The sequence below is a fragment of the Cenococcum geophilum genome, assembly GCF_001692895.1.
Source record: "Cenococcum geophilum 1.58 unplaced genomic scaffold K441scaffold_33, whole genome shotgun sequence".
NCBI classification, from domain to species: Eukaryota; Fungi; Ascomycota; class Dothideomycetes; order Gloniales; family Gloniaceae; genus Cenococcum; species Cenococcum geophilum.
Window position 1 is genome coordinate 755,973 of NW_027137591.1, and position 24,923 is coordinate 780,895.

Below are 24,923 nucleotides of genomic sequence, written 5' to 3' on the forward strand. Positions count from 1 at the left end.
TGTGGTACGATTGGGTTATCGTGTTCACGGTTATCATGAAAAGATCACGAAATATGAGAAAGCGGCCCATTGGAAGAAAAGTTCGGATATGCTGGAGGGGAATCTTGTTGCATAGCTTAGGTATCACCTGGTCTCTCTATTTATAATCGCTCACAATGTTCGTCGGAATTGGAAGTACACTTTTATACGTGATGCAACAACTGGGGTGTTGTTCTCGCTGCATGGAAAGAATAATCTACCAGAAACGTATGCATATTTTATGCTCGTTTCTTCAATTGACGTTGCATAAGAAAACCTCGCTCGCTCAGGCAAGCAAGCGAACGTGGTCCCGGCCTCCTATTAGAAGCACGTGAAAGTGTAAAAAACCCTGGTATCAGATCCGCAATCAATGGCCCTTCCTCCCAGTCCCGCGCCGCACCCGCGCATGTCAGCAAATCTAACGAATGCCAGCTGTCTCTGTCTCTATTTTCTGCCTGGTAGCTTCCAGCTCTGCGGCGCTCAGCGGAGCAGCACCGTACCAGGCAATAGCCGCGAGACCCAGGAAAGCACTGATCACGCTGAACACGAGTGCGACTATGCCCCGGGCGGTGAAGCCGGCCGGAAGCGGTGAGGGACTCGTGGGGGCGCCGCTCAGATCGAGCACGTTGACGGTGTTGCCAGCTGCATTGCCCTGTGTCGGTATGTTCGAGTCCCTACAAGCTTGCCAGTGGTTCTCAGGTATCGAGATGATTTTCTGGAGGTCGAGCGGTGCTTCGACCATCGTGGCCATGAGACCGCTGGCGACGTGCCTACGCCGGCGGTTAGCAGGCCTTTAAGAGGCGCGAAGGACCGGATAAACCTACCATTCGATGTGACAATGGAAGAGCCAGATACCTGGGTTGTCTGCTCGGAACATGATCACAAGATTGCCATTCGGCCGCACCATGACAGTATCTCTTCGCATCGGTACTGAGGGCATAGCGACATCAGTGACGTAATCGCCTTCCTCATCCTCCGACCGCACAACCGTCTGGAAGGTATGTCCGTGGAGATGGAAAGGGTGCTTCCCCGGATCCTGGTTGTTGAGTATTATCTGCACCACGTCCCCTTTCTGGAGGACAAATGAGTTCGTATTCTCGCCATATACCACGGGATTAGTGGCGTTGCCGCCAGTAGAGAGAGCAGTATACAGTGTTGGGACCTTGGGAGCTACATAGGTCACATCATTAAAGAACGCGCTAAATAATTTCCTGTTAGTCTGACATGAGATTAATGTAGATGGGTGTTTAACGTACTAATTCGCACCGTCTCCAAGGTTGTCCATTGTGAGATTTAAAGTAATTGAATGATCGACGCTACTGTACAACGCCTCACCGTCCTCGGGTATCAGGAAGAAATCATCGTAGGGATCATAGTTCTCTATCATAGAAGCTGGACGGAGTTCCTTGGACTCATTATAAACAAGCCAACCAGTGGCGTTGGGATTGAGATCCTGAGGAACTGTGTCGAAAAGATCCTGTTTAGTTGTGAGTTGTTATTCAATCAGGTATGTTAAGCCACGCACCTCATCCATATGGGTTACAAACGGAAAATTGGAATTAGTATCGTTTCTCATAGTAATGAGCACGCTGTATCTCTGTGCTGCGGTGATGTACAGCATGTCCGCGTCGGCAGGACTGGTATAGACACCATCCACTTCAACAATACGCATGGTATGGCCTTCGAACCAAACATATTGTCCGGCAAATGCGCCCACATTGATCATTCGAATGACATGGTATGGCCTTCGAACCAAACATATTGTCCGGCAAATGCGCCCACATTGATCATTCGAATGACATGGTATGGCCTTCGAACCAAACATATTGTCCGGCAAATGCGCCCACATTGATCATTCGAATGAGGTACGTTTTACCGGCCTGAACTGGGACTTTGATGTTCTGGGTATCATTGATGAGAGACGACTTCGGTACTGGCTCAGCGCCTGTTGGATTTGCGACACTTATGAATTTGGCCAACAACGTATGCATTGAGTCATGGTACCAGTCAGAGAATGTAAGAACGACCTCATCGTCGTAGTGACCTTTGAACGGCGAATCAGGATCATAGACGATCAGAGGGCCACGAAAGCCGTCTGGGTATTGGGATCTCGTGTGAGAGTGATACCAGTAAGTACCCGGTTGATCAATCTATCTGATGGTTAACAGATGGTCGATGATTGCTAGTAGGGCATCTACCGTGAAATTGTAAGTGAAGGAGCTGCCAGGTGCAATCTCACACTGCGTGACTCCGGTAGGGCCATCCATTTCATTGGTGCCGTTCATGAAGATGCCATGGAAATGCACACTAGTAGACTCGTTTCCTAGCGAATTCTGGACGTTGACAATGACACGATCACCCTTCATAGCAATAATGGTAGGGAGAGGCCATTGCCCGTTAATCCCAATCACTGGACGCACATGTGCGCCATCAGGGTTCGCATAAACCCAGGACACATTGAAGTTGTAGGTGACTGTTGCAGCGCGGCTTTGCAGTGCGTAAAAGCAGAACAGAGCTATTGGAGTAAGGAATTTGGAGAGTGAAAGGGCCATGATCCTCAGATTGAGAGGTTAGACCCTCATTTACAAGGAGATATGGAGTGGGGAAGAGTGAAACTTGCCCTCAGATATGAGAGCAGGTAATCGTGACAGGCGTGCTCGGCGAAGGGTTGGGAGACCAGACTGATCAAAATGATTAGATTGATAAGGAAGAGGGGATGAGCTGAATACGGGAGATCTGATAACCGGGACTTAAAATTGCGCTATGCAGCGCAAGGCCGAATCTCGGCGAGTTTATCTGATCACAAGCCCTTTTGCCAAGCAGGTTTGTTATGCCGCAAGCCTGGTAGAGAGTGGGGCGTTCCCAGGGGGGCAGACCTACGAGAACACGCCGGCGAGCGCTAGGACTTGGCAAAGAAAGCAACTGGAGCACGAATAATTAATTGATAGTGGTTGGCTGTAAGGCGAAGGGTCCAATGCACTGGATTGAGTGTTTCTTTCCAAGGAAGCTGTTCCGGTGGAGGAGGAGGGGGTAATGGCGGTTGTTGTTTGGAGGAGTGGCCGGATAGGGCAGTTTGCCTTGGATACATGGGACCAGAGTGCGTGATTTTCGGCTGACAGAAGAAACGATAGCAGCCCATCAGATAAGCGGACTGTGGTATTCTCCGGCGCAAAGCCTGGTTGAATGTGGGTGGGCTAATGAAGGTGGCGGGGCCTGGCAGGAAACGGGACGAACGTGCGGAACGTGCAATCTTATTAGCAGCCGAGAATAATACCAAAATAACAGCGCAGCATCCCACAAAAGGGCGGGCAGGTATCAATGGGAACGTGGAGAGAGCGTCAGGTAGAGTGCCAAGCAGGGCGACGTGCGTCAAAGGCAGGAAAAAGAGAGATATTGACGCTGCGAAAGAGTCGGGTGTTTGGAGTTTTGCGGAGATGAAAAGAAAAGGAAAACAGGGCCGGGACGGCGATCCCCTGCATCTCCGGTGGTGTGTCAGTCCTTGAGCTAGTGCGGCTGGTCCCGACATCGGCCGAATGTCTTTCGGGAATTGCGGCCTGTCAGATACACCATGCCGCCCTCTGACTGGCCCGTCGTCAGTTCCCGCGTGAAAGAAGTCCTCTTAAAGTTATCTGATCGCCCGGCTGACATTTATCAGATCCTGCTCCCAACTTTCACTCTGCCGCTCACCATATATCCCTTTCAGTCGCCTAGCACCTCGTCTGGTCTGCCCTGACTTTTCGTAAATATGGTCGCTGTCTTCGCTGTTCCAGGTGAGTACGCTCCAATTGACTCGCCAGCCCATCCCCTTCCACCCCCTTCATCTAACATGGCCAGTTTTTTTCATCTGCTTTCGCGAATGCTTGGAGACGAGCATAATCGTCTCGGTTCTGCTAGCATTCCTGAAGCGAACACTGGGGCCAGACCAAGATCCCGTTGTGTACAAGAAACTCGTAAAGCAGGTATCTTTTCACCAATGCTCTCGCTCTCCAACCGTATGTGCTAACTCCACCAATGTAAGATCTGGTGGGGTGTCGCTCTCGGCCTTTTTATATGCATCGCCATTGGCGCCGGCATGATTGGTGCTTTCTATGGCGCCGGCAAGAATGCCTTTGCCGGTACTGAAAACATCTGGGAAGGTGTCTTTAGCATCATTGCAACTCTCATCATCTCATTAATGGGTGCCGCCCTCTTGCGGGTTTCCAAGCTGCAAGATAAGTGGCGCGTCAAACTTGCTAGAGCCATCGAACTGAAGGATGCGACTGGAGGGCTTTCGCGTGGGCGCTTCAAGAGATGGGCCGAGAAATACGTCATGTTCCTTCTGCCTTTCATCACGGTTCTCAGAGAAGGCCTTGAGGCTGTGATCTTCATCGGAGGCGTTGGTCTCGGCATGCCCGCGACGGCCTTTCCGCTTGCCGTGGTTTGTGGCCTTGCTGCGGGATGTCTTGTGGGGTATCTGATCTATAGGTAACGCACGCAACCTCGCTAATCCGTCGCTGTTATCTGATTGTTTGCAGAGGTGGAAATTACGCCTCTCTCCAGATCTTTCTCATCATCTCGACATGTTTCCTTTATCTGGTCGCCGCTGGCTTGTTCTCGAGGGGTGTATGGCTCCTCGAAAGCGACACGGTAGGCTTACCTAATTCTATCACAATTCTTAACCAAGGCAACTCTAACTTCCTCAGTGGAACCATATCGTTGGCGGTGATGCTTCTGAAGTTGGCTCCGGGCCTGGCTCATACGATATCCGCAAAAGCGTTTGGCACGTCAATGTAGGACTACATCGTGACTTCCCTCGACGAAATCGAATGTTGACAATTGTTAGTGCTGCAACCCTATGATCAGCGGTGGTGGTGGATGGGGTGTCTTCAACTCACTATTCGGCTGGACAAACTCTGCTACTTACGGTTCTGTCCTTTCCTACAACCTTTACTGGCTATCTGTCATTATCGCCTTTGTGGCTATGGCCTACAAAGAAAAGAAGGGTCATTGGCCTTTCCGCAAAAGTAACAAGACCGCCGAGGAGCCAAACAACCAGGCAAGTGATCAGCCCGGAGGTGTTGTCCTGAACGACAGCCTTGCCGTAAAACAGAAGGAGGCGGAGGGTGTCCAGATGAACATTCGTGAGACTCCCGAGTGAGCAATTAAAATAAAAATTTCGTCCTGTCACTTGAGTGTAACTCCACCCTAATTGGCTTGGAGGCTAGGAAGAGCAAGCTTGAAGTTTCTGATAACTGAGAATATCGAGATCCTGGCGTTTTTGGTAGCGGTCTGTTTATACCTGCTTCTAGTTAGGCGTCCGAGGTTGCTCTAGCTGTCCGGGTAGTGATGGTTTTGGTGAGAGTTTGGTAGGAGGTGCAATATCTTGCTGCACTTTGTCAATGGAAAAGTATAAAGGGTTTTAATGAATGGCGATCTAGGGAAGTCCAAGTATGAAGGAGTGATAGTCCAATGAAGAGGGAAAATCACCTCGATTTGCAGTTACAATATCATATGTAATAACTTAAGGGAAATTCAAAGCGTTTCAAGAATCGAATGATAGTTCCGCTGTCCGGGGTTCTGGTTGAAAAAGGAGACAAGATAGTACCGAGGACATTGATACGAGACTGAAAAATAGCTGCTCGTATTAGTCAACGGGCTGAGTGGGTGCTTTACCTCAGAAGCTCAGACTAAGAAATCGATTGCGGATATAGGAATATCCGAGCCGTCCGCTAAGCTGATTTAGGATGTCAATCGTTTTCTTGGTCTGAGAGACTTTGGTGAGATTTGTAGAAAACCTAAATATCGTTTATATGAGAAGACCTCATTAACTTTAACGAAATTAATCTACCCTCCCATAATACCTATTGACATAAAAATTACACCAAATTATAGAGAAAAGCCTACTCTATAAGTTATGAGATCTTTAGCTCCTTATACACGCGCAATATTAAAAGGAATTCGTTGCTGTAGAGGCCCTAATTCTACTACTAAGCCGCTTAGTAAACACTAACGCTAAACGCTTACGCCTACGCCGCTAGCCCTCTGCGTAGAGCTGTAAAGCTTTACGAGAGCTCTGCGGAATGAAGCTTAAGGGGAGACCTGTATAGAGCTCTGCACGGAGCTTTGCTCGGAGCTCCGCTTAAAGCTCTATATAAAGCTCTGCTCAAAGCTCTACTTAAAGCTCTACACGAAGCTCTGCTTAAAGCTCTACTTAAAGCTCTACTCAAAGCCTTATTGTTGATTCCCATTACTAAATACTAACTAAGTAGCGTTGTCGACAGTAGTAATTACAAATTATAGTCGTTACCTCTATTGTTAGTATTGTTATTAGCGTTTTACTACCTACCTTATATATATATAGTCTCTTTTCTTTACCTATATAGAGCTCTAAAGCTCTACTAATATGCAGCACTAATATACTAGGAAGGTTCTATAATTGCCTGTATAAACGCCCGTATAAACGCCTATATAATTAATTAATCAATTGCCTATATAATCGTCTTTATAAACGTCTGCAATTAATCGCCCGTATAAATGTCTGCGCGTTTACACAGCTACGCGCCTATACGTAGCTCTGCACGAAGCTCTATATAAAGCTCTATATAAAGCTCTATATAAGGCTTTACTAGGCTCTGCATAAAGCTCTACTAAGGCTCTATATAGGGCTCTACTAAGGCTCTATATAAAGCTTTATATAAAGCTCTATATTAAGCTCTGCATAAAGCTCTACTAAGGCTCTATACAAGGCTCTGCCCCCTAGTAGTAGTAGAGGCATTCTAGGCTAAGGAAGGATATTTTTAAGGAAGGACCTAAGTATAGCACCTACTAGGTGTTATAATAGCTTTAAGTAATAGATATCTACGTATTTATATAATTTTATCTATATTAGCAGACTATTTAATAAGATATAATATATGCTTAGGCTTTTAATAACGCGTTTTTTAACTTTAATAAAATTAATATTAGGACTAAGCAATAGCTATATTATAAAATTTATACCATTTAGAAGCCCTAAGTCTTAAAAATAATATATAAACTTTTAGTAATATTAACGCGTTGTGTAAATAAATGAATTAGATATCCGCAATCTCTATTTAGCGGATTTTGCTTAGGTTTTTAATAAAACTCGCCAAACGCCCTCAGACGTGATTTTGTAATTTGGAAGACGGCGTAGGTTATTCCGACGCTAGCTAAAAAATTATGTCTGAGCTTGCTGAGGTAAGGTCATGCTTGAGCTTGGCATCACTTCTGTGCTAAGAACGCCTTGGCTTCGCGCTCTGTCCGCCTTTGAAAGAGCCCCCACAAAACATCCTCCCAAAAAGTCTCCTTGTACGGCATGGCCTGGCCTTACCCATGAAAGAAGGTGCTGGTAGCGTTTTCCAAAACACCTGAGGCGCTCCTGACGCCCCCAAAATGCGCGAGACGGATCTAACGGTCATAGCACCAGCCGGGGACCTTCTTGTCGAAGTCCGTTGCGATGACGGAAATGATGGTTTCTCGTATCGAGTGGACGCCGAATTACTTCGGCAGTCTTCACCATACTTCAGGGCTCTTTTGGGTAGCGGGTTCAGCGAAGGTGCGAGAGTGATTGCAGAGCATGGAAAACTTAATAAGAAGTACGGTGACGATTTCATCACAGAGGCAACTGCAGACGAGCTACCTCGAGTCTGTATTTCCAATATTGGAAAGATCTCCAAAGTCAATACAATCAAGAATATCACGGCAGACTTCTTGCGCGCAGTCCATGGATTGGACCTGGCGGTTCCAAGTCCTCCAATCCAGAATATAGCCAACCTTGCAATCGTCGCTGATCGATTCGATGCCCTGCCTTCCTTCTCCAAATTTGTCCGCCGGAAGAAGTACCTCCAGACGCTCGATGCGAAAACAAAGCCCAAGCCCTCATCAAATATGTCAGAGGAGAGGGTGCGTCAGAGGCTTCTGATCGGCATACTACTCGACCATCCACCTTGGGTTACCAAATACTCCAAGCAACTTATAATGAACGATTCAGTGCAATGGAAACCTCAGGCCAAGGATGAAGAAAGTTCAGCATTATGGTGGGATATCCCTCGTGGTGTAGAAGGTTTGGATCTTGGGCAACGTGGTTGTAATTGAAACATTAACATTTTTTAGATGAGATGATTTACCGTCGTGAATGTGTCCTTGAGACGATTAGTTCGTTACAGTCTCACTTTCTTAAGTTATATACTTCAGGCGAACGGCAGTGCAAACTAGGCTACGACACCTCGGTGCAATGTGATTCGTTCCAGCTTGGCGAGATGGTTCGATTCTTCATCCGACTGGGTACTCTCCGACTACAAGGCACTATATACGATGTGGAACAGCCGCCTCACTACTCCGGTGATATTGACCGGTTGCTGGAGAGCCTGCGGCAGTGTCCCTCATATCAACTTGATAAGAATCATTCGCACTGCGGACTTCGAGCGAGACTCATCCCTTTGCTAGACCTTATACAGAATCAACTTGGTCTAGATTCTAGGAATGTAGATGTTGGTCTTTGTGCTGAGTGTTGGAGTAATCACAGAGCGCAATATGCGTGGTCTGAAGCCAAGCGGCCGCTATTGTGGACTCGCACAAGGCTATTATCTAGAACAATACCCTCCATTGCGCCTAGGGAAAAGACGGGGAGGAGGCCATCGCAAAGTAGCTGTCTTGCTGGACATGTCGTAGTGCGAGACATGTTCACAGCTGTTGAGAGGGATTGGACGGCAAAAGACGCGTATTGACGGAGCTCGAAGTCCTCCATGAGCAAATTTGAGGGGTAAAAGACGCCTATCGATGAAATATTGAATGACTTCAAGGATGAGCGCATGTCAAAGCCAAGGCAGGATAGAAGGCTTGCAACGGCCTGATGGTCATGCTGTAATGGATCGAGATGGTCTCTCCCATAGAACTACTTAGAGTATTAGAACAGCGGAGGCTGAAGAAGAATTATGCCTTGCATGCCTTAATTGACGGTTACAGCCTGTTTAGGGCTTGTTGATCAGCAGTTCGCATAACGTATGGGAGGGTTGGTGGCGGTAGAGGGGCGGCAATGGCGAAAGTTCAGTCAAATTCGGAGAATGGCTCAGCCTTCCTGGGTCGCACTTACCGCGCGCGCGGCTGAGCCGCTTGGGTGGCTGTCTCGAGAAAGCTTCAGTGGCTGAGCTCTTCAGAGGAAGCACTGCCTCACAACACCCCAACTCAAGACACATGTCCCAGGCCGAAACATGGTTATCCTCATCTTATAGGGGAAGGCTCATACACGGGCTTTCTCAAGGCGCTTTTACAGACCATGAGGCCAGGTTCGCCTGGCCACCTGAGATTCAGTATAAAGGCTCATGAACCATGGAAGAATCTTCACTCATTGCCACATTTAAGACCTAAGTGAAAGACTAAAGTCTCCTGACTACATTCAACCCCGTGACGACATAAACCACAAAGCAGTTTGCCTTAAGTCAGCAAAATGTTGATAACAGTTCTTTCTCCGTTCCACTCAGGGCCAACCTGCAACGACGATCCCTCTACATCACTTCTTCGGCGAGACTCGGGCAAAATGCTCGGCAACATCAAGAAGAAGTTTGCGCGCAAGAACTCCAACCCCACCTCCTCGACAAGCACAACGACACATTCGATCATCATGAACCGCAAGTCAACCCCCGGGCGTGGTGTTCCACCATTGTCAAACAACCCCTTCGGCTCGTCATCGCCCGCCACCCGTCGACCAGGTAAATCATATATCAGAATACTCTCCTTCATCCTGCTCCAGACTCACATTTCTTTGCAGATCGTCCTGGCATGAACGCGTTCACTACGCCTTCAAATGAGCCACCTCCAGCATACACGCCCGCACCGGAGGCGGCACCGACGCAATCTCTCGCCACCGCTGCGCAACTCCCCACTGACGACCGCTATGCATTTCTGAGTTCCTTCGACACTATCTTCCTGATCGATGACAGCGGTAGCATGGCAGGCCGCTCGTGGCGAGAAACCGGGAAAGCGCTGGAAACCATCACACCGATTTGCACAGCCCACGATGCCGACGGTATTGATATCTACTTTCTGAATAACCCCGATAGTACCCGTTATCGTAATGTTACTACTCCCGCCACCGTTACTGAGATTTTTACTTCCGTACGCCCGATGGGTGGCACACCCACCGGGCAGCGGTTGAGCCAAATTCTCAGACCGTATCTCCAGGAATATCAGGCAGCTCCAGAAAGCGCAAAGCCCAAGCCGATAAACATCATCGTCATCACTGACGGAGAACCAAGTGATGACGTGGAGAGCCCAATTATCGCCGCTGCCAAGAAGCTCGACAAATACGATGCCCCAGCGTGGCAAGTAGGCATCCAGTTTTTCCAAGTCGGCAAGGAGCCTGGCGCCAAGGAGCATTTGAAGCAGCTTGATGACGAGCTTGCGGATATTTCTGGAGAAGAAGACCTCCGCGATATTGTCGACACCGTGCCTTTCACTGGAGCCGAGGGCACCGAGCTCACCGCTGACGGTATTTTGAAGGTAAGCTATCTATAAAACACTTTGAAATATTACATATCGCTAATTCGGGCTCAGGTCGTTCTTGGTGCAGTAAATCGACGATTAGATCGCAAGCGGTCAAAGGAATTGCACCGCTAAGAATCTACTACACTAAAGAATTGCCATTCTTTCAATCTTTAGTCTTGAGTTCCGCCAACACTCTTCTCCAACACCAACCGGATTTAAACCCGGTGCATACAGCTACGTGGCTCCTTAGGCTCAACCAATCAGTGAATTCAGATTATGGTCTCTGTTAGACCTTGTGGGCCTTTACATGAAACTTGCCGGATAAACTTCTCTTCTTTACTTTGTGTTTTTATTAGGGTTTCTAAGCTGTAACTATCATATCTAGGGTTACACGGGGCGGTTCCCTTGCTTCATTTTCTGCAAGGATTGAAATGTGCAGCTTTTAGAGAGTCCTAGCTGCATGAGCTTTAAATTAGACTATAGAGGTCACTGAACCTAGTGATACTAATATTATACCGTTATTGCAAATAATTCGAAGCTGTTGGTCCGTGAGTTGTAGACCTTCCATTGACGCTCGCCAAAGTCTCAACCCAACCAACTTGAAGGCGGAAGAAAGTGATCGAGAATATCCTATTATTATCAGTTTGAACACAATAGGGTAAAGCATTTGAAGTTATTCACGTGCCCTCTGCGCACCCGAGTTTCATAGAGCCACTCCGCAAAAGACTCCGCCGACATTTCATACCCTTGATGCTCGCTCTTACAACGGCCGCCTCCACCACATGCACAAAATTCCTTACACTAGTTAGAGCTAATTTAGGAGGCTTGCAGGGAGTTTGAATACGGCCTAGAGGATGCTGATTTGGGCGAGAGACTCCGCAAGGGAGCCATGGTTAGCTTCCTGCATGAGCTGGCGCCGGGCTTTATTTTTTGAGATTTCAAAATCGTATAATACGCCTACCTTACTTCGAGCTTCTTATGGTAACAAAACGACGATCGTGACGTCGTGAGGAAAATGAGGGCAGTAAGAAGGAACTACTAAGACGTCAAGTCTCCACAACTACATCATGGCTCGATCGATCGCGACGATCACTATGTACTTTACCTGATATAGGTGTGTAAGCGAGGAAACGCCTTATTTTACGAAGTATTTTAAGCTTTCCGTTATACATGTGTAGGGGTCCCCTGTAGAGAGGCTTTTTATGGCTGATTTTATGCGGATCTACAAGCCAGGGTATATGCGACGGCGTTAAGCCACTTGGTGTTGATCAAGGCTCAATCGACGCAACTTCTAGATTGAGCGACTTTACGAAGTTTCAAGGATTGCGAAATCCATGTACCAACGCAAGAGCTACCGAAACAGGAGACCAATGCCAATACAACAGCATCGTCTGTTAGTAAGTCGGCAAGAGTGGTGCTGTGTAACAGATTTGGCAATTCGGCTGTTTCGAAACATTTGGCGCCTACAAGATCCCTGTAGTTGATCACCGATTGGACGAGAAGTGAAGAAACGGCCGGAAAACGGCCACCCTCTCAACGCGTGGAAGTCGAATTGTGAATGCCTTAAATACTATGCTACGCCGCTATAGCCACGAGAGTCATCTCTGATGCTTAAAGGTAAAGGGACGAGCAGGCCTCTCAACCTCCTTATCTCAATCTCTTTGCACTTCATTCACTCATTTGAACGCCAGTTATTCCCATCATCGTTGATCGACTTTTGATCCGCCGCATAGAAAATTATCCGACGGTCCTCCATTCCTTCATTTCTTTACCAAACACCCTTCTCTTGGCTGGCCCAGATTAAGCACCGTCTCAAGGCTTCGTTGAGAAGACTTCACTTGATCGCAATCTTTCGTTACACACATATATCTTTAAGACATACAGCCGTTCCTTCGTCAAATATTCCACTCACTTATTCGAGGCTCTATTGTACAAAGACAGCGCTTTCTTCTCTCAAACGTCGGGGATACTTCACCCATTCCTCGTCTTACTACTGGGAGCTCTTCTACTCCCTTCCTGAACCCTACATTCTCACCAGATACACACCATGATTCTCTCCCTGCTCTTGTTTACGGCTACTGCGGTGCGGGCTCACATGCACCTCAACTACCCGCCTACCTTTAATGCATCGAATAATCCACACACCACCGGTACCGGAGATCCATACCTTGATTTCCCATACGGATGCTGTGGTCGCACCACCCCGATGCCTTGTCGTGGGTATCTAGACCTCTTAGAACTCCCGGAAGGTGCTCCAGTTGCGACCTGGGCCGCCGGCAGCGTGCAGAATTTCAACCTGACTGGCATCGGCAACCACTACGGCGGAAGCTGTCAGGTGGGCTTCAGCGTTGACAAGGGGGCCACGTTTCAAGTGGCCACGAGCTACGAAGGCAATTGTCCACACCGAAACAATGGAGACGGCCCGAACGGCCAAAATTTCAACTTCACCGTCCCGGCAGACATTCCCACCGGTAACGTCGTCTTTGCTTGGACGTGGATCAACCGTGAACAGGAGTTCAACATGAACTGCGCAGCCGTTACTATCACGGAGGGCGGCGCTCCAGAACAGCAACCAGCTGCGTCCGCCATCGCCGCAAACTCCACCGTAGCTGCAGCATCTTCCACAGCATCAGCGGCCCAACCCACTTCGTCCTCGACGTACGCACTGCATGGCTGTTCTTGCAATTGCACTGCTGACAACTGCGCCTGCAAGTGCCCAGGGCCCAACGCCGCCCGCAGTCTTGTCCAGCGTAAGGCTCATCTGCAGCACCTTCAGTATCTTAAGCGGATCGACAACGACTCGGTCAGCGCATCGCAGCTCAGGCGGGCGGCAGCGTCGGTGGCCTACGCGTCCCGTCCCCAGATGCTCTTTGCAGATATCGACAACGGCTGCGAGTCTGTAAAAACGACGGCCGAGGTTAAATATCCGAATCCAGGTCCGGACGTTGTGCAAGGCGATGGGGAATATCCTCTTGTACTTCCTACCCCAGCTAATAAATGCGGTTATTAGGGCGGAGGCTCCTACTGGTGTGCATGGAAGAGGTTTCTTTACGCTCTTTTCCTATCGTACCCTAGCTTTAAGGAAGTCATGTTGTCTATTCTCCCTTTCTTTCTTTCTTTCTTTCTCTTAGTGTCCATGAATTCTTGCATCTTTCGCATATGCATGGTTAGGACATTGTGTCGAGACAACGGCGTTAAATTGCTTGAGATCAGTAACACGACCCTGCTTTCTTATTCCACCAATGCAAAAATGAGGAATGTAGAAGTAGTGCGGTATTGAAGGTTTATCATGCCACATATCAAGGTATCAAAGTATATATTAAAAAAGAATACTGCCAATTTTTCTGCTTAAAAAAAGCCGGAGTGGTATGCAGAAATAGAATATTTTACTACTATCGAATCAACAATTCACGCGGTCTCTGGCTTAACTTTAGTATAATTTCCTGTGTGGGCTTAGCTATGTGCAGAGCTCTTATAGAGCTGTAGAGCCGCATGTTTAAGTAGTGACGTCTTCGATATCGTAGCAATAATGCTTTCCACGCGAGAAAAGACATGAAGATCGAATCGAGATGAATTAGGCCTCAAAGGATTCCTATCGATTGATATGCATCATCTTGCTAATACGTAAGGGCGCCAAACGCCATGCGGGTTATTACCACAGGACGCGCTCTCTTCAGGGGTCAGATCCGGTGTTGTGAGGGTGGCGGCCATAGGGCTGAAATGACGCAAGCGGGGAAATCGCTTCCAACCAGTGAGAGACATCGGAGGACGGACGCTGCAGATTCCAACAACTAGCCTGGCGACTTGAAACCACATTTGAAATTAGTTGTTGATGAAGTCTCTGGGACATTTTACTTAGGATGAGAAGGCTTAGGAAGCCTTATTTAGCCCTTGATATCATTAGACGTATCTCTACATCTATCCAGAAGGGCCGCCTAAAAGTCCAGGGTCTAGATAGAAAATCTAAGATCTTCTCAAAAAACCCTACTCCCTACTCCTTGTAGATATTTGAGTCAAATTTAGTCGGAAACCTATCTCTACCTTCCGCATCTTTGTTGACCCAAATGCTCACGCTGATACCAGGGCACGGGAACAGGCCATATCCTTCATCATCAATTGTGACCTTGGCCTCTTCCCACAATAATAGATCTGTCCAGACTTCGCCCTTGTGCATATCTCCAACTGCCATCCGTATTTCTCCAGGGTCAGCGTTGCTCATCACGCAGGCCAGGCCGTTCGGCTTATCCCAGGTTCCACGACGGACCCAACCAATGCAATTGGGATCGTCCCAGTAGTCTTCTTGGCTGCCATATGCATAAAGCTTCCTTGCCAGGATCATATCGGCGAGCTTATTGCCACAGGAAGGAAGCTCTGGATGCTTCCCCTTCATCCCATAGAGGTCTCCATAGAAGGGACAGGGGTACCCATCTTGACGCAGGAGAGTGAGACAGTATGCCAGAGGCTTGAAGAAACCTGCGACTGGAGTCGCGACAGTTTGGCCAGGTCTAAGAAATAGTTAGTACGAGTTCATGGAAGTTGCAGCAGGGAACATACTGCGTATCGTGGTTCATGACGACGGTCTGAATGATTACTCGTTAGCTGCGAAATCCATGTGTAGATTCCTTACTTACCACCGCGTTCACAGGCTCTTCCTGAACGAGGGAATTGTCGAAAACTTTCCTCAAGTCTGCCTTCTCAGAAGTCGAAATTCTCGAGAAATTGTATAGCAAGGGCGCATCGTATAGCGAGAACTTGTGGTCCATTTTCGAGAGCCATTCTGCCATCACCTTGGTATCGCCGACCCAAAATTCACCCACGATGAAGATATCTTGCCCACACTGCTCTTGGAGGTTCTCAATCCACTCGTTCGTGAATCTCTCCGAGAAGTGTTGCACAGCGTCCAATCTAAAGCCTTTCAATCCAAGCTCCTTTGTGATCCATACCCCCCAATTCTTGACATCTTCCTGGACTTCCGGATGTGAATAATCCAGATCAGCAAACATCATATAGTCTGCATTTCCTTGCTCATTGTCCACAGAGCTGGACCAGCCTTTGTTGTCTCCAAGAATTTTATAGATAGCCTGCTTGTTGTTCTCGGCATTGAAGTCGGTGCTGCAAATTGAACGGGGTTAGAATAGTAAGAGTTTTGCTGTAAACGATAGGACTAACCCGCTGAAGTGGTACCAGTGGTATTTCTGAGAGCTGTATTTATCGTCTCGTCCTGGGAAGTCGAAGCCAAGCCATCCCTCGATCTCGTACGGCTCAGAAGTCTCTTTGGTGCGGTCTAAAATATTCCGGGTCAGTTTGTAGATCCATATTAAAAACCACCCATAAAGGCAACGTGGAGTGAACATCTACTAGCGTACCATTTGGGTCAACCTCGACAACTTTGCACTTCTCTGTATTATCGGCAGCGGCTTTATGGTTGAGCACGGCATCCCAGTATAATCCTACGCCCGATTCTTTCGCCAACTTGGCCAGTTCCATCAATTCCTCTTTTGTGCCCCACTTTGTTGCTCTAGAGCCTTTCTGATTAAATTCTCCAAGGTCGTAGAGGTCGTAGACATCGTAGCCATTGCCGTTGGAGCTACTAGCTTTGCAGCCAGGAGGAAGCCAGATGTTGTCAATGCCAATGGCCTTGAGCTTCGGGAGAGCCTCGAGCAGACGCTTCCAATGCTTCCCGTCGGCAGGCACATTCCATTCAAACCCTTGGAAGAGAGTCGTATTCTCTCCAGTAGGCTTGCGGCCTTCTCCATATTAGCATGCCACTCGCCACAACATGACCATCGGACATTCTTACCTTGGTCTCCCATCTTGGAGATATTTGTGTTATATTAGGCAAGTGAAAAGGATTGAGTAAGTAAAAAGTAGAAGAGAAGATTGCGATGAAGAAATAAAATTGGGGACACTAGGGAAGTCATATTATGTAGCTTGTGAATTCCTGTTCAAACACGTCGTCATTGAGACCTCACTGGCCTGGCCCTGATAATGCCCTTGTCTCCTCTAGGGTTGTGTGCCATATCCATGACCCCTGGAAGACGGTAGGGTGGAAAATGATAAGCCGCATATGAGCCAAGTGCGCCGCTGACGCTTTCGTGCTTTGCAGGGCAGGTAGAAGCGAGAACATATTTCCAAGTTTTGCAAAAACTCTCCTCAATCCTAAACACACCACCTTAAAGCCATACAAAAATACAGCCCTAAGTTAGGCTTCCTTGCAGTACAGCGCCGATCAAATGCCGATCCATGCATGGCAGTTTTCAGCCACATTATTTGCAGAAGCGAACGAATAATCGAGCTCTGTGATGTGTGGCGTGCAAGGTTCTCGCTAAGATTTATTGCATTATCATAGATACAGATCTAGAGGTCTTGTTTAATATTCATAAGCAGAGATAGCTCTGCTATGCCTCCTTCAGCTCCATAATACACCAGACACATGTGTGACGATTATGATAGACCACAACTAGTGTGGGATTAAACAGCAGAATATGTGCCTCAAAATGGGTCGTACGGTTATCGATAAGGGCTAGCCAATCAAGTTAGCAGAATCAAGACCCGTGCTCAGAAATATAAAGCTGATGATATTACTTAATTGTCATATAAAAGTAATATGTAAACCTATTCTTCAGAGTTAGATCGCTTAATATAAGGTAGCCAGCTCGTCCTTCCTATAGAATAGTATTTAGCACACACCGCAGCCAAATAGAGTGCTTGGTAAGCCATAGTGGTTCCATGTTAATATAGAGAGGTTCAAAATAGGGCAGTGGCCAGGGCTTCGGGGGTAGTATTTTAGCTATCTTATTTAGTGGAACGTTATTTTGAGACTTCTGAACAATATCTACATCAATCCTAGCATAATTGCCAGGCATAGGGGTGGTTAGATTTACAATTGAATTCTACACTGGTAACTCTCGCTGTTTTGACTTAGGTTTATCTCATAAATCAGACCCCCAGGGAGAAATACTGCCACGGCATGACGCCAAGGATCTAGTGCCACGCTTGTGGACGCCTCAAGTCCTGAACCAATCATATTACACCGAGAGGCATTTCTCCCCGAGAGTCTGAGAGCTTATGGGCCAGCTTTGGTGGTAACGGAGCGTCAAAATACCCTTTTTCACTGCCGTATCTCAACCCCTTTATAACGTCCAGTTATTACAGAAATATTATAAGGTAAGAACTTTTTAGCTTCTCTGTCTATTATATTTAAAAATAATATTATAGCTATATTATACAAAATATTAAATATAGGCAGTCGGTCACATTTTGGTTAGTATTTTATCGCAAATTTGTCGCAATTTTATTTATTGCTATACCTTATATACTTCTCTACGTATAATTATTACCAAATTACTATAAGCTATAAGCTCTTTATCTTCTCTATTGCCTCTATATTACGGCGATATTATAGCTCTATTTTACAAGAAGTTGGATATAGGCAATTAGTCAGTATATTATCGCAATTTTGTCGCAATCTTGCCTCACTACTATACCTTACGTACTTCTCTACGTCTAATTATTACCAAAATACTACGAGCTAAAATGTCAGGTGACGAAGTCACCTCGCCTATACATGTTGTTCCGCACAGCCGTGCCTGGCATCTTGCCAGTCACTCGCTTACCTTTTGTGGGTTTGTGCTGTGGCTGGGTGGTGCGGAGCCTGTCACCTCACATAAAAGCTCTTTATTTTCTCTATCGCCTCTATATTACGGTAATATTATAGCTTTATTTAATAAGAAGTTGGATATAGGTAGTCGGTCGGTTTTGGTTTAAAATCTAACTTACGTTTTATTAGGTGAAACCTGAGTAGATAGTTATATAGCCGCAAGGTACGGGCGGTCCTGGGGCAACCCAGGGGTGACTCGCCCGTGAGGCACGTGCTCTGTACGTGCCTAGGGAAAACCCTTCCTACCTCGCACACAGACTCCTCCTTTTCCCTTAAGGATTCGTCTCTGTCTATACAATATACCTATTGTTCTATCATTGGACTCCCTATCCACATCCTTACCTCACACGTTTTACAACGATGTATCTCGCCCCCCAGTATTCTTAGTAGGGGGTTATAATCTATAAATATATAGATATGATTAACTAAAGGATCTAATTAATAAAATATATAATAACTTTTGTAGTTAGGACGTAGCACGTAGAAATATACAAAATTTGATTTTTAAAACATTCGGTTTGTACTAAAACGAGGCCTATAAGCTCTCAGATGCTTTGCAGAAGATTTGCTGTGACAGGGGTGCGCAGGGGTCTGGTTGGTCCAGAAGTTAGCAAGACTTGGCAGGAGTTAGTGTGCAGCCCGTGCGGTGCCCCGAGTCACCTGATGGGTTTCACAAGCAATTGGAGCGATACGAGGCAGAGTAGTAAGAATGGATTTGTACCTTGCCTAGCTACGGTACATGCGCACGGCATCGTCGTGACCGATGGGAAGCCCGCCTAGAGCCTTCGCGCCTGAACCCCCAGCAGCCCAACGATCCAATGTGTCGAACGGACAAGTTACTAATGAGAACTCTATCTTATTGCAAGAGGCTCTAGAGCCTCACTATATACACAGGTAGGTGGAAAAGGCTAACGACGACGGTTTGGTAACTGTTACTCAGTTGTCACCCCGTCGATATTGCCTCTCAGTCGGTAATAGGTAATGAATAGGTAATGGAAACCGGTAGTAAGACATACAATGACAAGAAACAGGGTGGTGAGTCATAAGGTGGTGTACCTGACAGTAACCTCAACGGCGATACAATGCCCGGCCTGCCACCCGCGTATCCATGGCTTGGTTGACAGCCAAGTACATGAATGAGCGCTGGTGAAGACTAGGTCCAACCGCAACGAAGCCGAAAAGGTACGAGATCGCGAAAACGGAAAGATGGCGTGGAAAGGACACGTTGAAACTGACGCGGAAGCAGGAGCTGCGGACGATGAACTTGAACCGTGGGAGAGCAACGAAGAAAGGGAAACGCTTGACGAAACAAGAATTGCGAACCGTGGAACGAACCTGGCCCATTCCTTTGGGTCAGCCTGCGCGAAAGTTGCACTTGACTGAGTTGGGTGGGGGAGGAAGTGCTGTGCAATACAAAAACCCCGGCCCCCCTCTCCCTGCAACCCCTCCAGTTGTTCTTTTCTTGTTAGTCATCAACGAGGTAAGGGGGTTACCTAAGTCCGAACCCACCAAACCTCTCAGCCGTGTACAACCTCAGCGTCGGAGTCTGGGATCACTGGGAGGCCATCCCTACCTTTCAAAGTACCCTCATTACATCCTTCCAGAACCCCGATACCCCGTGTATGCATCGACGATAGAGTCGACGTAGTGTGGTGGGTGCTGTGGGACGCTGGGCAAGACTGCGGGCCTTTGAAGGCGTGAGGCGTGGATTCCGCGGTTTCCTTTGACCTGGTCGAACTGTTGGACTGGTGATGATATCGAGCTTGCGGCTGTGACGCCAGACTCTCCTTGTCTGGAAGAAAGTCTGTGACAGGAGGGTGTAGCCGCAGTCGAAAGTCGTTCTGAAGTCCAAGCTGCAGTCAGGATGTAGATGACTGTGGAAAGAGCACGCGGGACGAACTGGCAAAGGCAGGACGGACAAGGAAGAGACAGACGGTGGCCGTAATGAGAAGACAAGAGAGGAAAATTCCTTTGGAGACTGACGAGCTCTCTTGCACAAAGGGAGATCCATGAGGAAGAGATGGATGAAGAAGAGTTGGATGAAGGAGAGGTTGGATGAGAGAGAGGTTGGATGAAGGAGAGGTTGGATGAAGAAGAAGTGGGATGAAGAAGAGATGGGTGGGGATGAGGGAAGACGGGCTATCTGGCCACTGAAAATCCAAACAAACATACGGCACACGTGGGTGTCAACAGAAATGCTACGAGGCGGCAAGTAAGGCAAATGGAAAGAACTTCCGGTTCGGCTTTCCCGCGCGCTTTTACACTTTTAATGGTTTTGGTAATGTATTTGAACGTTGCACACGTCTAATAGCTTAGGTGCTCGATGCTTTGATGGCTGATTTATTGAGTGAAGGTTACCTAATATCATAGACATACTAGACTTGCAGGCAAGTCTTGGTTGGCACGGCGCGAGGAAAGGGTCAGTGTGAGGAAAGCGGAAGGACCTTCGGGAGACTTCAGTGCCTGCTCCCCTACGCGCCTTCGCGCATCTAGGATGTTCACATTCAATATCGGATTAGAGGCAAGAGGACCCTAATAAGCTTAGGTTAAGAGTAAGAGAAGCATGATGGAAGCAGGAGACTTTGGAATTATTTGAGAGGGGATCGCATAAATAGTAATATTAACAGAACTAATATATAAATAATAACGAGGAGAAAATTAAAATATTAGTAGAGAGGTTCTTTTTAGGCGCGGGCTAAGCGGACCTATAAGATATTAGTAGCTAACCCTACCCCTTATTAATTAAAATAAGCTATATAATATTAGTAAAAGAAATAGAGAACACTATATAAAAACTCCCTACTAGTAAAGCGCTAGGGCTAAATAAGATTTTAAATAAGGTAATTAAAGCTGTAATAGAAGCGATAGCCAGTATATTTAAAAGTTAGCGTCACTGCTAGCGTCGCTGCTAAGAGGCTAATAATATAAGCAGTTAGCGAGCTTATAGAGTTATAATAGTTAGTTAGCTATAAGACTGCAGCTAGCTAGTAGCTCGCTGCCTTAGTAGTAAGATTTAGTGGTAAGTTAAAGCTTTTAGTAGAAGTTAAGGATATTTAAATCTTTAACTAAGATTATACGCTAAGTAATAAGAAACCTATAGGAATCTCTTACTTAGCTATAGTAAATAAAGCAATTTCCCTAATATCTCTATACGCGCTATAAACCCGTTTTCCTATACTAAAATATACTACTTTACTACCTATATAAAATATAACATATATTACATTTTACGCGTTAGCTAGGTAGTAAAGTTTCTTCCTTTACTTCTTCCTCTGCTTCTTTCTTATTAAATTTATAATCTACAAGTTACTTAACTTTTTTAACACCGCGTAGGGTTTATAGATTAACTACTTCCTCCCCTTTTCTAATTAATAATAATACCAAATTGGGTAATTAAGATAATTTTATATTATAAAAGCTTCCTTTAGCTAATTAGAACTACGGCTATATCTTTTTTATTAATTAGGATAATCTCTACCTAATAATATATAGTAAGCTTATTAGTAAATATAGATACCAAGTTACTAATAAGCGGTTACTATTAAGTAAAGCTTCTATATTACTAATATAAAAGTATAAAGTAGAACCTTTTTAGAACGGTCCTTTAGGTAAAAAGAGTCTTTAGCTATATAAGCTCTGCTATTTAGCTTAAAGACTAGATACTTTACTTATAATTAATAATAATAATTATATTAACGGCTATTTAAAATTAAAGTATAACCTTATTATTAACCCTAAAAGTTATAATAGTAGAATATAACGACTAGCTGTAGAAGCTTTTACTTCCGCTAGTAGTTATAAATGCCAGCCGTTCTAGGCAGCTGGCTATATTTAAGCCTATATTAATTAGACAATTCTATAAAATATTACCTTTTATTAAGCTATAAGTCCTTCTATATACGCTCTGTTAATATTTAACCGTTCTTAGATTTAAGACTGTCTTATAAAGGCGCCTATATTATTAAGCAATTAGATTAAAACTATATTTAAATAGTAACGCGTTAATATTAAAGACCTTCTCCTTACTACACTTAGTAAAATTAATCTTATCTATAATATCTAGACATCTATAAACGGAATATTACTATTTAGTATAGTGGCTTATTTTATTAATAAAGGTAAAAAGCTTTAATTAGTACTTTTAGGCCTTCTATAACTATAAGGATTACACTCTACTAAAAATATAGTAATAGCCCTAGTATTAATAATTTAAAAGTATTAATTTAATTATAAGCTTAGCTCCTTAATAATTAATAACACTAGTAATAATAATAAGCTTTATAACTGTTGGTTATATAAGGTAATATTATATAGCTATGGTTTGTAGATAGTATAATAATTGTTGTTCTGTATATATAGGAGGGCGAGGAGCTTAAGGCTCCTCACTACGCTACTACCGCGGCAACACGTGACGGCAACTTGCTATATATAATGGCAATTTGCCTTATATAGTAACTACTTACCTTTATCCCCAATACTAGTAACTCTTCTTTTATGGTTGCTATCTATATATATATATACCGCTTAACTAGCATAATAAATATTAATTCTTCTTACTTACTATTACTATTGTAATATAAGTCTCGCTATCCTAAAATTTGCCTCTTAGCACGTAGTGCTTTCTTACTTAGAAGTTATAGGTAGATATCTTATTTAGAGGGCCGCTAAGGCACTAGTAGTAAGCGAGCTAATAGCAATTTTCTATCCTGGGGATGGAAAATCCTAATTAGCTAGGTTAAGTTAGAGTCTATAGAATGTTATACTCCCCCTCTAAAAAAAGTCTTAGTAAGAGAATCTAACTAATTAAATAACTTTAACCGCTAGTTAAAGTTTTTAGATATCTTAAGACCTTATATAACTAAGAAATTTCTAAGGACTCCCTTTTAACCTAACCTTTAACTTATATATATAGAGTATTTATATTAACAAACGTCTCTAGTGCCTTATTTAGGTTTACCTTTGTCATTATATCTACTAGGTTATTTTAGCTATTAATCTATTAAAATTTAAAGAGTTTTTAACGCTTATAGGATTACTAAAGTACTATAATATTAATTATAAGGCGCTTCTTCTTTATAGTACTAAGCTTAACTAAACACTTATAGAGGGAATATAAGTCGGTATATATAATTATAGGGATAATAGGAAGTTCGAGTTAATCTATAATTATCTTTAGGGTAGTTCTAATTGTAATTACTATATTAACTCCGCTAACTATTCTATATATCTCTAACGCTAGAACGCTTTAAGTAACGCGCTTACTCTTAGTTAAGCTCTAGTAGATAAAATTGCTATAGATTATAAAGTTATTCTCTCTAGTAGATTTATTTATAATAATAATTTTATATCCTAACTAAGAGCTAAAATCTTTATTATTTATAAACAATCTATTAATAAATATAAAGAGCTTAGTAGTAGGAAGATTAATAGGTATATAGAGTAGTCCCTAATCGAGATGGTTTATTTACTAGAAAAAACGTTTATTTAGGGTAAGAACGTCATCCTTAATTAGTTTTTAGTATTAGGCGGCAATAAAGAGATTAAATAAAGCCTTAGGTTAATAGATAAAAGTAATATAAGCTTTATAAGCGTGTTACTCTATATATCCTTACTTTAGAGAATTAGCGTTAATAATATTAATCTTCTTACCTTAACCATCAGGATTTTTTTTTGGGCTGGTTGTTGCGGTTTGCGGCAAATTGCCGCAAACTGTACGGTTGCGGCAGGTAGATATGGTCGTTAGCGAATTGTGCAAACCGTGCGTTTTGTAACAAGTTTGCAGCATCTAATAGCAAACCGCGCGTTTTATAATAAGTTTGCAGTATCTAATAGCAAATTATGGCAAAACGCTTAACTACCAAACTAATGCTAGCTTTTTGCTACCCTATAAATAAATAGCGTGTAAACTGTACAAACTGTACAAACTATACGAACTATACAAACTGTACAAACTATACGAACTATACAAACTGTACGAACTGTACGAACTGTATAAACTATACTAACTGTATAAATTATACAAACTGTATAAACTGTACAAACTATATAAATTATAATATACTGCTATAGATTGCCATAGATTACTATAGATTGCCATAGATTACTATAATATGCCTTTAAAAATATATTTATATTATAACTACTATATAAAATAGCTACTCCTCTAAACTTATTATAGACTATAAAGCATTTGCCTTGCCTAGCCCCTCCTTTACCCTCGTTTTAAAGATATCTAAATCCTTATTATTAAATAGTACAGACTTAACCCCTTTTCTAATAGTATACTAAAGACTTGTATTAGGTTTAGCCCTAAGCGTCTTTTTAAATAGCTTAACTACAGCTATCAACTATTTGTAATTCCAGCGATATAGTATATTAATGGTACGTTTCCAATTCCGCGATTTTATACCTTTAAAGATAAGCTTATAGGTACTATTTCCGAAATTATTGCCGGCGCCACTATCCTTATCTATATCTTCTCTACTATTTACGCTAGTATTATTGCCTATATCCACTCTATTATATTTATTGCCCCCCTTTCTTACACTATTCTAATTATCTATATTTTCACCTAAAGCTATATCCGTTCTATTATCCGCATTACCATCTTTATCTATATTAACTCTACTATATCCGTCACAATACTTATTTATATTAGTCCCGCTATCTATACCGCTATTAGGGTCGCTAATATTATTAGGCCTACCGCCTTAGTAATTGGTACTATAGTTGGTCTAATTAGGCGATATATTATAGGGTATAT

At 44.5% G+C, this 24,923-nt stretch overlaps 7 protein-coding genes across 7 annotated transcripts; 4 read left to right on the forward strand and 3 right to left on the reverse strand.

The window, feature by feature from the left end:
• Positions 1-436: 436 nt before the first annotated feature.
• On the reverse strand, positions 437-2,570 carry K441DRAFT_688486 (Ferroxidase; the record flags this gene model as incomplete). The annotated part of the gene is made up of 6 exons (XM_067652195.1): positions 437-788; positions 843-1,217; positions 1,275-1,495; positions 1,544-1,698; positions 1,829-2,168; positions 2,217-2,570. The coding sequence occupies 6 exons, from the start codon at positions 2,568-2,570 to the stop codon at positions 437-439; spliced, it is 1,797 nt and encodes a 598-aa protein (XP_067501680.1).
• A 174-nt stretch (positions 2,571-2,744) lies between these two features.
• Positions 2,745-3,788, reverse strand: K441DRAFT_186850 (uncharacterized protein). Its single transcript, XM_067640407.1, has one exon. It carries the CDS (start codon positions 3,542-3,544, stop codon positions 2,918-2,920), a length of 627 nt encoding a protein of 208 aa, XP_067501681.1. The 5' UTR covers positions 3,545-3,788; the 3' UTR covers positions 2,745-2,917.
• K441DRAFT_663409 (high-affinity iron transporter FtrA) lies at positions 3,640-5,569 on the forward strand. Its single transcript, XM_067649190.1, has 6 exons — positions 3,640-3,788; positions 3,853-3,977; positions 4,037-4,482; positions 4,533-4,644; positions 4,701-4,787; positions 4,841-5,569. The coding sequence occupies exons 1-6, from the start codon at positions 3,764-3,766 to the stop codon at positions 5,153-5,155; spliced, it is 1,110 nt and encodes a 369-aa protein (XP_067501682.1). The 5' UTR covers positions 3,640-3,763; the 3' UTR covers positions 5,156-5,569.
• A 1,841-nt stretch (positions 5,570-7,410) lies between these two features.
• Positions 7,411-8,744, forward strand: K441DRAFT_679105 (uncharacterized protein; the record flags this gene model as incomplete). Its single annotated transcript, XM_067651227.1, has 2 exons — positions 7,411-8,080; positions 8,131-8,744. 2 exons carry the CDS (start codon positions 7,411-7,413, stop codon positions 8,742-8,744), a joined length of 1,284 nt encoding a protein of 427 aa, XP_067501683.1.
• An 809-nt stretch (positions 8,745-9,553) lies between these two features.
• K441DRAFT_571413 (uncharacterized protein) lies at positions 9,554-10,632 on the forward strand (the record flags this gene model as incomplete). Its single annotated transcript, XM_067643982.1, has 3 exons — positions 9,554-9,725; positions 9,785-10,515; positions 10,570-10,632. 3 exons carry the CDS (start codon positions 9,554-9,556, stop codon positions 10,630-10,632), a joined length of 966 nt encoding a protein of 321 aa, XP_067501684.1.
• A 1,416-nt stretch (positions 10,633-12,048) lies between these two features.
• Positions 12,049-13,964, forward strand: K441DRAFT_663415 (lytic polysaccharide monooxygenase). The gene has a single exon (XM_067649191.1). It carries the CDS (start codon positions 12,548-12,550, stop codon positions 13,508-13,510), a length of 963 nt encoding a protein of 320 aa, XP_067501685.1. The 5' UTR covers positions 12,049-12,547; the 3' UTR covers positions 13,511-13,964.
• Positions 13,965-14,129: 165 nt separating this feature from the next.
• On the reverse strand, positions 14,130-16,501 carry K441DRAFT_663416 (glycoside hydrolase family 13 protein). The gene is made up of 6 exons (XM_067649192.1): positions 16,301-16,501; positions 15,867-16,247; positions 15,670-15,784; positions 15,132-15,612; positions 15,055-15,080; positions 14,130-15,005 (listed from the first exon to the last, which is right to left on the reverse strand). The coding sequence occupies exons 1-6, from the start codon at positions 16,311-16,313 to the stop codon at positions 14,492-14,494; spliced, it is 1,530 nt and encodes a 509-aa protein (XP_067501686.1). The 5' UTR covers positions 16,314-16,501; the 3' UTR covers positions 14,130-14,491.
• Between the last annotated feature and the right edge of the window lie 8,422 nt (positions 16,502-24,923).

What these genes read in the sequence shown, in the direction of transcription:
- K441DRAFT_663409 (XM_067649190.1), top strand. Translation starts at nt 3,764, where the DNA reads ATGGTCGCTGTCTTCGCTGTTCCAG. An exon ending in CGCTGTCTTCGCTGTTCCAG is followed by an intron (nt 3,789 to 3,852) that starts GTGAGTACGCTC and finishes TAACATGGCCAG; the next exon opens with TTTTTTTCATCTGCTTTCGC. An exon ending in ACAAGAAACTCGTAAAGCAG is followed by an intron (nt 3,978 to 4,036) that starts GTATCTTTTCAC and finishes CACCAATGTAAG; the next exon opens with ATCTGGTGGGGTGTCGCTCT.
- K441DRAFT_663416 (XM_067649192.1), bottom strand. An exon ending in TGTCGAGGTTGACCCAAATG is followed by an intron (nt 15,785 to 15,866) that starts GTACGCTAGTAG and finishes GGAATATTTTAG; the next exon opens with ACCGCACCAAAGAGACTTCT. An exon ending in GTCATGAACCACGATACGCA is followed by an intron (nt 15,006 to 15,054) that starts GTATGTTCCCTG and finishes ACTATTTCTTAG; the next exon opens with ACCTGGCCAAACTGTCGCGA.
- K441DRAFT_186850 (XM_067640407.1), bottom strand. Translation starts at nt 3,544, where the DNA reads ATGTCGGGACCAGCCGCACTAGCTCAAGGACTGACACACCACCGGAGA.
- K441DRAFT_663415 (XM_067649191.1), top strand. Translation starts at nt 12,548, where the DNA reads ATGATTCTCTCCCTGCTCTTGTTTACGGCTACTGCGGTGCGGGCTCAC.